The sequence below is a fragment of the Callorhinchus milii genome, unplaced genomic scaffold (genome assembly GCF_018977255.1).
Source record: "Callorhinchus milii isolate IMCB2004 unplaced genomic scaffold, IMCB_Cmil_1.0 Scaffold16, whole genome shotgun sequence".
In the NCBI taxonomy this organism is placed as follows: Eukaryota; Metazoa; Chordata; class Chondrichthyes; order Chimaeriformes; family Callorhinchidae; genus Callorhinchus; species Callorhinchus milii.
In genome coordinates, this window is record NW_024704757.1 from 11186048 (window position 1) to 11198419 (window position 12372).

The 12372-nt window shown below is 41.0% G+C and overlaps 1 protein-coding gene across 1 annotated transcript in view; it reads left to right on the top strand.

Annotated features, from left to right (window-relative positions):
* The first annotated feature begins 1716 nt into the window (after nucleotides 1-1716).
* dnah3 (dynein axonemal heavy chain 3) overlaps nucleotides 1717-12372 on the top strand; it is a 48024-nt gene continuing 37368 nt past the window's right edge. The window contains exons 1-13 of the mRNA XM_042341172.1: nucleotides 1717-1777; nucleotides 2137-2240; nucleotides 3649-3871; nucleotides 4810-4919; nucleotides 5926-6115; nucleotides 6343-6538; nucleotides 7246-7371; nucleotides 8035-8230; nucleotides 8893-9072; nucleotides 9695-9831; nucleotides 10439-10544; nucleotides 11057-11235; nucleotides 12056-12240. Coding sequence (XP_042197106.1) covers nucleotides 1717-1777; nucleotides 2137-2240; nucleotides 3649-3871; nucleotides 4810-4919; nucleotides 5926-6115; nucleotides 6343-6538; nucleotides 7246-7371; nucleotides 8035-8230; nucleotides 8893-9072; nucleotides 9695-9831; nucleotides 10439-10544; nucleotides 11057-11235; nucleotides 12056-12240 — 1993 coding nt within the window. The remainder of the gene's footprint in view (nucleotides 1778-2136; nucleotides 2241-3648; nucleotides 3872-4809; nucleotides 4920-5925; nucleotides 6116-6342; nucleotides 6539-7245; nucleotides 7372-8034; nucleotides 8231-8892; nucleotides 9073-9694; nucleotides 9832-10438; nucleotides 10545-11056; nucleotides 11236-12055; nucleotides 12241-12372) is intronic.

Genomic DNA, 12372 nt, shown 5'->3' on the forward strand with positions numbered 1-12372 from the left:
CGTTTGCATTAAAGAGCAAGGATGGAAGAACGCAAGGTAGGAAACCAATGCTTAATTAACCCACTCGTGAGATCCGAAATTAACTCTTGAGTTGGAAATCTGGGACCAAAAAAAAAACAGTTAATTGATTGAAACCAAACCATAGCAATTCAGTGCTGGGGCAGAGGTGGTGATGGGCAATGCTCCACCTGGTGTTTTTCTTTCTCTTTGTGTGTGTGTGTGTGTGAATTTCTTGGGTCACCTTCAACGTTTGGTTTCAGTTTTTTACTGTTTGAACGAGTTACACACAAAAAAGTTTTTTTTTTCTGGCAGAGAAAACTTTAGTGAAGTCTTGTAAATTCTGCATTCATCTGCAGAACCCATTACCTGGTTGGTTGTTGTATTAATACTTGTTATATATTTTTATTTTGTTTGTTCTATCAATATTTAGTCACCTAAAGCACCTTAAAAACTGCATTCATCCACCGAACCCATTTACGTGGTAAAAAATTAATTAAGTGTTGACTTGTTCGATAGAGCAAAAAACCTGTGGTTTTTTTTAAAACAAAAGATTCAAACCACTTTGGAAAAAAAAAGTGTCATGGGGGAAACAGAATAGAAATTAGAATATAATATTATTAGAAATTAGAATATAATTAGAAAATAGAAATTAGAATAGGGTGATTTCTCCCTTCCCAGGACAAAGCTGTGGAGTTTCCATATATTGTCTGTGAATTAAACCACATTTAGGACTGGGTACTGTTTTTGGCCAGTCTGTCTCCCTGTCTGGTGTTGTCACTGTGCTAACAAGTCTCATCAGGCTGCTCATCACCTTGGTAGAGTTGTCATTGATGTTGATATGGGGCTATTAATTGCTATTGGGGCTACTGTCCTACCTGGTCCTTTCCACTCCATCTTCTCTTGGTTTTCTACCCTCTTGTGTATGGAATATTCCTGGTCCACTTGGCTTGGAATGAGTTGCATACTGAATTCTCTAAAGCAGTGAATTTGGGTTGCAATGCTTTTATCTGCGCGGCGCACGTATTCAAATGCAAGGACTATTATTCCTCCTGTTGAGTAAGGCAATGCAGTGCAAACTGTAGATTCTTGTGGTTTAGGCTCAAAGGAAAGCTTTTGGATTTTCATGTTAAACATTATGTTGAATGTGGGTTAGTAAGTGGGGGAGAATAAAAAATGGACAGTGATCGAAACTATCGTTGGGCGTTCTCTATTTTTCCTTATATCAATTATTTTGTTAGGAAAATGGAATTAAATGAGTAAAGTGGCCTGCAGATTACTTTTTCGCAAACCCATCTCTTTCTGAATTCTTTGTCAGTGAATGGTCGGTGCTTTGTGTGGGAGTTAATTGCACTGTTCCTGATGAGGAAGAAGCCAGGAGTTTGGCTGTGCACAGGGTTCTGTCTGCTCTGCCTCTGATCATTTTCTAGTGAATGTCATTAACATTATGGCTCCCAGGTGTTTGGAAATGACACAACTGCTTCCAATTAACCCTCTCTGGGTGAGTCACGCCAGGCGAACCATCGCTCACTCAAAAGCCCAAGGTGGAATAGCCCATGAAGATGGTAACTGCAACCATTGTTGCTTATCATTGGTACATTACATGTTGTTTGTTGGTGTTGACCAGCGAGAACCAACCAACAATTTTGCTAGTGGGTTGAGGACAGTAATGGGGGGCATATTGCCCTGTTTGTTTTGCTTTCATTAGAAGTTCTGTGAATGTTACTGTCAAGTAGAGGTCAAACAGGAGTTAGCCTCTCTCCACACAAACACATACTCCTTTCTCTCTCTGAGTCTTGTCTTTACATATGCTCTACAGGAGGATAAAAGACAAATAAACTTGTGAGGAACATGTAGCAATGATTCATAATTCTGAAGCAACATAATGAATTTGTGGCAATTTATAAAGGGGATTCCGTGCTTTAAAGTCACCTTTTGTAAAATCCATCACTGAGACATTTTATTATTGGCCATTTTCATTCCCAAAATTTACCAATAACTGGAACTCAGGCAGACCCGTTAACGAAAATTCTCTTTTGTGAATCCTAAATGCTAGAGTCGATTTACGAAGTACACAGATGAATGAATGCCCTTTGCCGTGGAATTGTTGAGATCAAATAAATCTATGTTATTAACTTTAGCTACAGGATGATCATATACTCCCCAGTAGTTATACCAGAGGGATACCTGGTTTACCACCTCTGCCTCCAGATTTCATTGAAGGAGCTTCAGTTCTGTATCAGGTAACATTATTTTTGGAATTACAAGCATGTAATTACAATACTAGTTCCAAAGGTATGACTCCCATTGCTACATGACAGAGAGGTCAGTTCCCAGTAAAAGATCTTCAAAAATCTAATGCTCTATCACTCATCTAAAGAGTAGTGTCTTACCAGGGTGAATTGCTTCGGACTTCAAACTACTGGTTAATAAGGCAAAGACTATCTTTTTGCCACCGTCTCATTTATCCCTAAATTTATTCCCAGTCTCTACTATTCCATTTGCGACATACACTCTTTGGGATGTTCTTTTACAGATGATTCAATGCAAAAATCTAATTAAAACAACGAAAGCTCACGTAATGTAACAGCAATCAAAGTGGATTGTTTCTGGTTGAATAACCAACACTGAATTGTCACCAAGAACATCAAGGTGGCTGGCACATTGCACATTATCTTATTTAGGTCCTTCCACCACACTGAAGGCAGATGTTTGTCGAATAGTAGCTGATGAGAAATCTCTGGGTCCAGGAAAGTGTTATCTGGAGTCTGAGTTTGTGAATACATGCTCAAATATTCAGTGCTTGGTATGCAGAGAAGTAAGCAGATACTTGTATTTACAGCATTTGTGGCAATAACTTTATTCCTTCTTTAGAGAGACTTGAGTGCTGAAGGTGGATTTTCATTGTCAAGATACAACACTTAATAAATCTGGTCTGCTCCAAGAATAAGAAAACAAAAAAATCCTAAAAACTGTACATTTGTTTAATTCTGTTTTTGAAATAGTTGGAGTTAGAAATCATTAGAAAATGCTCACCTTGTTGTTTAATGAAGTGTAGTTTTTCCCTAAGCCTGTTGTTAAAGAGTAATGACTTGGCCTCCAGATTGGTTAGCAGTGGCCTGACTTTGATGGGATACACACTCACTAAACGAACAGTCAAACATGTCACGTTAGTGTGGTCATTTCTTACTATATTACTGCAGAATTTGCCTGGTTCAAGGTTTAATACAAAGGATCCCAAAGGGTTTTTTCTATAATACTGAAGACTGAATGGATCACGAGAAAATATTAATTGATTAAACTGTGTGATACATTTGTGAGCATTTCCTCATTAGAAATAACCCTGGATGTTATCCTGAACACGCTTCTATATGGTCAGACGATCTATAGTAACTAAGCACATGTTAGTTGGTGACCTTCATTTTTAACTTTAAATGTTTGGTGAAACATAGAAACAGGAGGAGGCCATTCAGCCCCTCAAGTCTGTTCCGCCATTCTGTAAGATCTTGGCTGATTTGTACCTCAAGTCCAATTACCCACCCTTGCTCCGTGTCCCTTAATACCCTGACTCAACAAATATTTATCTATCACCTCCGTCTTGAAGTAGAGTTGGTGTGGCTTGTCCTGTAACCGTAGCTTATTACTTTTCAGATTGTCCTTCAAAACAGCCAAGTTCCTCCCATAATGCAAGACATTTCATGGCCCTTGGCAATTCCATACAAAGAGCAACGCTATTTCAGAAGCCCAAGCGAATCAATCGCCAACAACTACACGCCGTCGGCAAACAACATGAAAATAAAAGATTTACAAAAGAAATTCTCGATTCCTAAGGAACCCAAAGTGATTTCGTCCTGCATACCTCAGAATCAACCCCGTATCTTTTGAATGGAAGACGTGAGGAAATGTAGACGTCTGCTTTCTCTTGAAGGCGTTGTACTTAATGTTGCCGAGCGGGGGGACAGGACTGATGTGATTTTGGTTATTACAATGTTGTAGGGGGTGGTGGGGGGGAACAACACGGTTTGGTTGGAAAATGTGGCTTATCCCCAGCGAATGAAGTGTAACCTTTAACGAAAAGATGATTTACTACAGTGTACCTGCAGGTGATCATTTGGCTTTCTTTTTGGAAACAGCCTTAACTGCCTCACTCAGTGAGAGAGACATCTTCTCCACCCGCTCCGAAAAAGCGAAGAATGAGACCAAGAAAGGTATCATTCCAAAGCAGGTAATGTGAAGCCTCCGCTAATTCTTCCTGTTTTATATATGGAAGAACCTAGACAAAGAGCCAAGGCCTCTGGTGAGAGAGGCGTTTAAGTAGTTAATACAGCAAACGATTGACTTTGTGTTCGTGTGAGGACAAGATGAGATAAGGGAAGGGCAGGAAAGACCCAATGCAGTCCTGCCTGAAAAGCTTGCTCTTCGACCGTGCTTATGGTCACCTCCGCGCCAAACCCCCTCCCCGGCTTAAAGTCAGGCTCCGCCACTGTTAAGCGCTCTGAGTCGCTATCCTGCGTGGAGGGCGCTATATAAGTGCAAGTTGTTGTTGTTATTCTGACGAGTTTCATTCCATCTGAAATTAGGTAGATCTTCATCAAATGCGTTCCTGTAATACTGTAAGCTGCAGTGCATTCAGTATCTTTCTGAGAAAATCAACTTCAGGTCAAGTTCTGCCTAAAAATACAAAAGTACTCCTGAAATGTCTCTTCCATTCTGTTTCCAGTTCGATGGAGGACTCTAAAGCTGTTATTCATTTCACTAATTTGATGGATCAATCCGCTGGCTATGGATGTGATGTGGGAGAACTTGGAGTAGATTTTCATAGAAGTCGACCAATGACCCCAATGGAGCAGATGAATATAATCATCGAACAGGAAGAAGAGATCGAAGAAATAAAAGGAAGCCCCTCTCGAAGAGATTATGAGGTTGCACGTTTCCCAACTCACCTATAAAACAGTCTTAAGTTGCTTCAGCATTCTAGCGTGTTAATACCCTGAAAGATTTGACTTCCACCAGCCTTTCAGATAATGTATTCCAGATCCGAACAACTCGTTGTGTGAAAACATTTCTCCTCACCTCCCCTCTGTTTCTTTTAACAACTGTTTTAAATCGGTGTCCTCGGGTTATCCCCTCATAATTTTGAAAACTTCTGTTAAGCCTCCTCATAACCTTCTCTGCTCCAAGGAGAAAAATCCTAGCTTCTCTCGCCTCTGCATTCCTGGTACCATCCTGGTAAATCTCCTTTGCACCCTCTCCAATGCCTTGACATCCTTCCTAAAGTGTGGTGCCCAGAACTGAAGCAGTGTCAAACTGTCACCTTGAGGAAGGTGTTACCCCAGAAATATTCCCTGCAAATATAGCCCCATTTTGGGATTGCATCTGCAGAAAACTTTTTAAGACAAGTGAAAAGGTGCAGAATGATCGAGAGCCAATAATGTCATCATTAATTTGGTATAGGATAAAACCAACTTTCTTGACTCACTTGAAGATTGCAATGATATTTCTTAAGAATATCCAAATATTAGACACAGTTAAGAGTGTTACATTTCTCCCCGTGTGTATGGAGAGGAGATGGTCTGTGAATCAGTGATAGAGAGCATCAATTTAAGATATTTGGTAAATGAGCAAATGGGGAGGTTAGGAGAATTTGTTTCACACAGATTAGTTACGAATGTTTGAGGCAGACTCCATATTGGCTTTCAAAAGGGAACTAGATAAATAACTTACAAGAAATTACCAATAGGGGTTTGGAGAAAGGACAGGTTAAAGAGCCTGAAAGGTTGCTCTTAAAGGAGCCAACACAGACATAATGGCCTTCTCCTGTGCTGCTAATTTCTATGTTTCTAGGTATTTGCTGATGTGACATTTTACATACACCCAGTAATGTGTGTTACATCAGAGAGTTAACTTTTTTTTTCTTCTGTTCTGCAGAGATACCTTCATTACATTGAACACGGAATCCAAAATCACATGCTGGAACCACAAGACCCAGAACAGATCAATCGAATACAAAAACTTTTATCGAACGAACTGAAAACTGTGGCTTCCTTGCAGGAATTGCGTACTGAGTTGATTGAAGAAATTCACAATGATTACGTTTACAGCCTTAGGAAAAGCATTGGTAAGAATATGCATGTAAATTATTAATTTGGACATTCTCCTGACGTGAAAGTTGCTTTAAAAATGTAACTTTGTGGTTTTTGTTGCATTAGTTAATGGAGAAGGAACCAGATAGATCTTTATTCCAATGTTATCTTTTAACTGGTCACTTTGAATCCATTTACAAAGGTTTTCCACAACTGCGTGAAGTTTACTTACGTTTTCACTGTAATATCCTTTTGTTTTTAGTTGACTACATCCTAAAGGATCCTTCTGAAAGAATGAGGCTTTTTGTTTGTTGCATCCCTCGCTCTTTCCCTCGTAGAATAATTCGTGCCCCAGTCCCTTGGCACCAAACCTACAATGAAGCTAAGACATGGAACGGATATCATCTCTTCAGTATCAATCCAACAATGCTTTACCTACAGGATCTCTGGTTTTCACAGTAAGACAATCTAGTAGAGACCAATTTTAAGCGTGAATACACAATCCTGTATTTTTAAAGGATTACATATCATTAGAAGGGTCCCAGAATGATATGGAAATACATTATTCCAGTAAAGTAGCACCATAATCATTTGGGCTATTCCTATTTCACCTGCCTTTATATTTAACAAAAAAAATTTAATAAATGCTAACCAAAGTTTTATTACCAGAATATTTTTCGCAAGATTTTGTGATGGATTCATTTGTTTCTCCGTCTAGGGCCGACTAGTACTCATTTGTGCATTTTGTTGTTTACGCCACCTTGTCTATACATCACAACTGTAGCTACAGTTTAAGTGTCATTTGTCCTAAAACAATCATTTGGATGTAAAACCACAATAACCTTCACAAATCGGTCCTGTTCAAAAGTGCAGTAATGTACATTAATCCCTTGCAAGGATCCCATACTTTCTGCATATTTGCTGGTCTTTCCCTCCTGACGAGACTCAGGTTTGACTTCTTAATCATGTTTGATTTGAAGCCTGATTTTAATGCTTATTTTTAATGCTGGGATGAAATTCTAAGAGTTAATTTAAAACAATTGACACGAAGTAATAAGCATGGCTGAGCTTTGTTCTGAAGTTTGGCGTGGCTTTCTGCCGTTAGATTTCTGAGAAGCAACAATCTGTAGCGGTAACTAATAACCAAACCATTTGCTTTGTTCAGGTTTAGTAACGTGCGTTTTATTCAACTCGATGAATTGCGTGTGGCCAGTCTGCCGCTGCTTCCTGAGGAGTTTGAAACCCTTATTCAAAATCAGTGTTTGGAGGCTCGAAATATCTTTCAAGACAGGTCAGAAAGTCATAACAACACTAACGTGGATGAAAATGTTCACAAACAGCTTTATATTTCATGGCGCATTTTACCTGTAATGATTTAACTTTTAGTGATCAAATAGGATCAGAGCAAAGTCGTTCAAATCAATAAGTTAACTTTTTGGCTGAGGATAGAGTAGATTTTATAATAATAATAGTAATAATAATCCTTGCATTTTGATACGGCGCATTATCACATCATCGAGACGTCTCAAAGCGTTTCACAGGATATAAAGTATATCTGCAGCATAAATGGAGCATTGATTATTTCACACTTTAGTTGAGCCATGAGATCAGTGAATGTCTCTCTTTTCACTTCATACGAAGAAAGCTCCTAGAACCAGAATTTTTTTTTACAAATGTACAGCAGTTGGAGGCCATTCAGCCCCTTTCTTCATGTCAATATTGCGTACATGTTATAGTCAAGGCCCATCTCAAGATCCTCCTCTTCAACTGCACCTTCGGTCACCCTCCTACCCCTACCACCCAACCTGCTCTCCAACCCTTCTGATCCCAAACCCCAGCTCGGGTCGAAATCCCTGCCTGTCCAGTGCCTGGGGACGTTCTCCCGATGTGAAATGCGCTGTGTAAACGTAATTTGTTGTCGCTTCTCCAAGAAACCATCCATTTATATCCGTAGGTGGCTACCAGCCTGTGCTTCTGTTTTCCTCGCCCATAAAGAAAACTGGATGCATCTGGTGCCTCTGAACGACTGCGATTCTACTCAGCAAGTCAGAGAGTTCTTTGCGTGCGCCGCCTCTCTCATGTCCCTGCAACTCAGGGAGGCCGTGATCAGCTCTCTGCAGGATCTCCTCTCGTTTTTCTCAGTGCACAAGGTAGGCTACAGATGCTTTGCAAAAACAGCTAGAATTGCAAAGAGCGACATGGCACGGAGACAAACCATTCGGCCCAACTAATCCATTCGGGTGTTAATATAATAACAATAATAATCCTGCATTCGATACAGAGCCTTATCACGTCTTCGAGATGTCTCAAAGCGATTCACAGAATATATGTAAAGCGAATTGACTGTAGATTTTGTGGGCGAACCACAGCAGCCAATCGCACACAACGGTGTCTCACAAACAGATGCAGATTGAGTGACCAAATTATTATTATTATCATATTCCACATGAATTCCCACCCTTCATATACCCCTCTCCTATGGCCCTCTATTCCCTTCTTCCTCAAGGTATGCATCCACTCAGTCACTCTATTTGAATCAAAGTCTATTTATATCCTTTAGTGGAAACGACCCCCCCCTCCCCCATAGAAATGCTATAGTTCTATTCAGTCCACATGATACAATACGTTCAAATTCCAATAATAGTTGCTGCGTTTTGATAGTTTTGAAAGTGAAATCGACTTTTTTCATCAAACAACTTCTCTTATATCAATGTGATATTGACGCTAATTCTGAATAAATGCATATCGGTGTGCACACTTGGCATAGTCTGTGATATAATGTGATATAATTTGCTGCTATTGATTGGAATAGACCGGGAATGATTTTGGAAAGGAATACAACGAACTACTATACGTCTTTCCCCAAATCATGATCATCAAACTGAGAGTGGAGGAACCGAAAATTGTCTTTGAACCAAACCTGAACGAATGCTGGGATCTGATCAAAAGAGCCTTCATGGAAATCCTAACCAACGCTGAGGGAATCCCCAGGGTATGTGAACTGATATCTTGCGTCCAAAGAGGTTAGGAATCCAGCTGCTCCTATCAGTGGCGAATCGTTCTGGACGCACCAGCTTTTAGCATTTATTGTCTGAGGGTTTCCACAGAGTTTATACGGATGGGTTGTTATCAATAATTTGGCCCAACTGGTCCGTGTGGGTCTTAATATAATAATAATAATCCTTGCATTTGATATAGCACCTTATCACGTCTTTGAGACGCCTCAAAGCGCTTCACAGAATATACTGTAAAGCGAAATGCCTGTAGATTTTGTGAAATTCACCGGCAGAGAGAATATGTACTCGGGTCTCTGCTGTAAGATTATATTTGTGATGCTCTAAACCTTGGTTTATTACACCACTGTGTTGGTTGTCTCCATTCGAACATCTTACACTGCTAAGCTGATCTGTATAGTTACAATCAAGTTCATGAGAGCAGCCCTGGCTGAAATGTGTGTCCTGCAGTTAAAAGAGGGGCTTCACCCCTCTCCCAAAGGAAGCACGTGGCCTCTCATAAACTGCAACACACTGTTTTCCAATCGGAAATAATTGACGTATTCAAAAGCATCAATAAATTATTGGTGAGTCACATGGCGTTTTCCTCTTTCCCAACAGGTGGAATGTGAACTCTTCCCAGAAATTCCGGGTGAAAAACTTGTACTTCGTACAGTAAGAGCAGAGGAATTTCTTGTCAGTGATTTTGTCAACAAAGCCTTGGAAACGTTTCATGTAAATACCATCGGTCCTCAAAAGTAAGCCTGCTCTTAGTTATAGAGGGTACACTTTCCTTCAAGACCCATCTCAAGTCCCTTCTCTCTGACCGTGCTTTGGATCTCCCTGCTTACCCCCCTGCCCTCCACCCTGCTCGGGTCCGAAACTCTGTCTGTCCAGCGCCTTGGGAAGTCCTCCCGATGTGAAAGGCGCTATACAAGTATGATTTTGTTGTTGCTGTTGTTGTGGCTGTAAACCTGTACCTGCAATTCTCCAGTGATGTTTAACAATAGATAATAATAATTTTACCCCTGGGGAAAAGCTGGAAGCTATGGGAGTTTGTGGGAGTCCTGGATTTTATTCCAGCTCTAAGGTCAATGGAAGTGTTTATGGCAGACTCACTGAACCTATCTTTTGCAACGTGGGTATGGCCGAGTTGTTCACTGTCACCCAGCCTGCTCTCAGGAGAAGGTATGGAGACTGTTAAGCATGGTGATGGGTTTCCATGCGAGTCAGACACCCAGTTGATTAAAAATAAAAACATTTGGAGTGCTCCCTGAGCTATTGTTAGTATACACTCTGGACTCAGCCGCTGGAGTTTCGACCCCATTGTTTGTTACACCTTTTCTTCCTTTCGTTCCAATGTAGATATCTCAACGTGTACAAAATCTACAACTCTCTTTTGAACAATGTGGCTGAGCAAGATATTGATAATTTTCTGAAGGAGAAACATTCCTTGGAAGCATTTGTAAAGGTGCGTGTACCAGTTTCTACTTAAAAGCCTTTGAGGGAATTGGCAGCTTTTCACGGAAAATCCAAAAACTACTAATTTAGCAATCAGGATTTGTGTGTAGCCTGATGTAATGCATACATACAAGTAGGGTTCTTGTTGGATTTACTTTGGGTAACTGGGCAACACAGCTTGACTTTAATTTTGAGTGCTTTAATATTAGAAACGCAGGCTCCAATGTTTTTTTCCCCCTCCCATGTCCCCTGCTCCACCATTGGTCAAGCCTTCAGCCTTTCTACCCCCACCCTTTGGAACTCCATCCCACAGTCCCTTTGCCTCACCCCTCCCATTTGGGTCCAAATGCTTGATTGTCCAGCACCTTGGGATGTCCTCCCAAAGTGCAAGGTGCTATGCAAATGTAATTTGCTGTTTTTGTTGTGTGATGTAGAGGAGAGAGGGAACAAAATCAAATCAAATTCTTGAAATAAATCAATCCTATACCTTTTTGTCAACCGCACTTTTCTTCTCATTGCCAGAAAATCGAGAGTTTACAGAACCTGAGGAATGAAATAGCTTCAATGCATATTACCATCCCGCTCGCTATGTTTTGCCTTGACGCTGTTAACCTGAACGCAGACCTCTGCTCTCGTGCTGAGAAACTGAAGGAGCGTTTAATCCATTCTGTGGTGGAGGAAAATCGTAATCTTAATAACAGGTACGTCAAACCCCTCGCTACTTTGATAATCTTGGTGTCTGATAACTCAACAGATCTCTCAATTTGAATGCTTGAGTGCTATGGGCCATCATATCTATCCTAGTCCTTTCTCAGAGCAATCCATTAAGTACTGTTTATCTGTCTACTTGGAACAGCTGGAGAGTTTTATTTATGAATTAAAAAAAAACACACTTTTGCTAAGTGAGATTATTTTAAGCAATTAAAAATTTTCCGAGATGTTGCAGACGACCTTTTTGAGCTCTCTGCTGCAATGAAGAAAGCACCATACATCATTTACCAAAGAAATGTCACGCAGCGTTCCACAATTCTCACCTTGTTCTTCCCAAATGTCCAAAGTGAGTCCCAAATGCCACTCGTGTCCCTACATCGAATTAGATTTGTACAACGTCTTGCCTTTCACGTCACAAGGACTTCTCCCAAAGCGCTGGACAATCAAGGATTTGTACACAAGATGGGGTTTGGGATCAGGGGTCGTGGAGGTAGGAGGATGACTGCAGGCGCGGTCGAAAAGGAGGGTCTTGAGATGGGCCTTGAAGGAGGGGAGGGAGGGGGCGAAGCGAAGGGACAGTGGGATGGAATTTCAAAGGGTGAGGGCAGAGAGGCTGAAGGCCCGACTACTGATGGTGAGGCGGGCTCTGTCGGGGGAAACGTGCATCAGGCCAGAGTCTGCTGAGCAGAGGGAGCGGACAGGTCGGTATGAACAATCCTCCTCACTTGTTACCCGATGAGCTGAAAGATTCTGGCCTTTCGGGCGTAAAGGAAGATTGGAGAATAACGTGCAATTGTTGCCCTCTTCCAGTATATGTCAGCGTTATGACGAGATCGCCAATCGTATCAGTGAAATACCAGAGACCACAGAAGAGCTGGTCATTCTTGACCAATTCCTGAAGAAAGCCAGCGAGGTCACTGTGTACAAGCTGAAAGATGAAATCTATGAAGCGGCAGAGAGACTGGATTTCCTCCTGGACTACGCAACACTAGTGTGTAAGTCAGAGACGCTCGGCTCCCGTGTGCTTTAGGGGGTTGTGAACATCTTACGTATTGTTTCTAGGAAAGCATTAGGAATACCGTGCAATGCAATGCTTTCCTTTTTGTGTATTAAGCGCTCACAAGGTC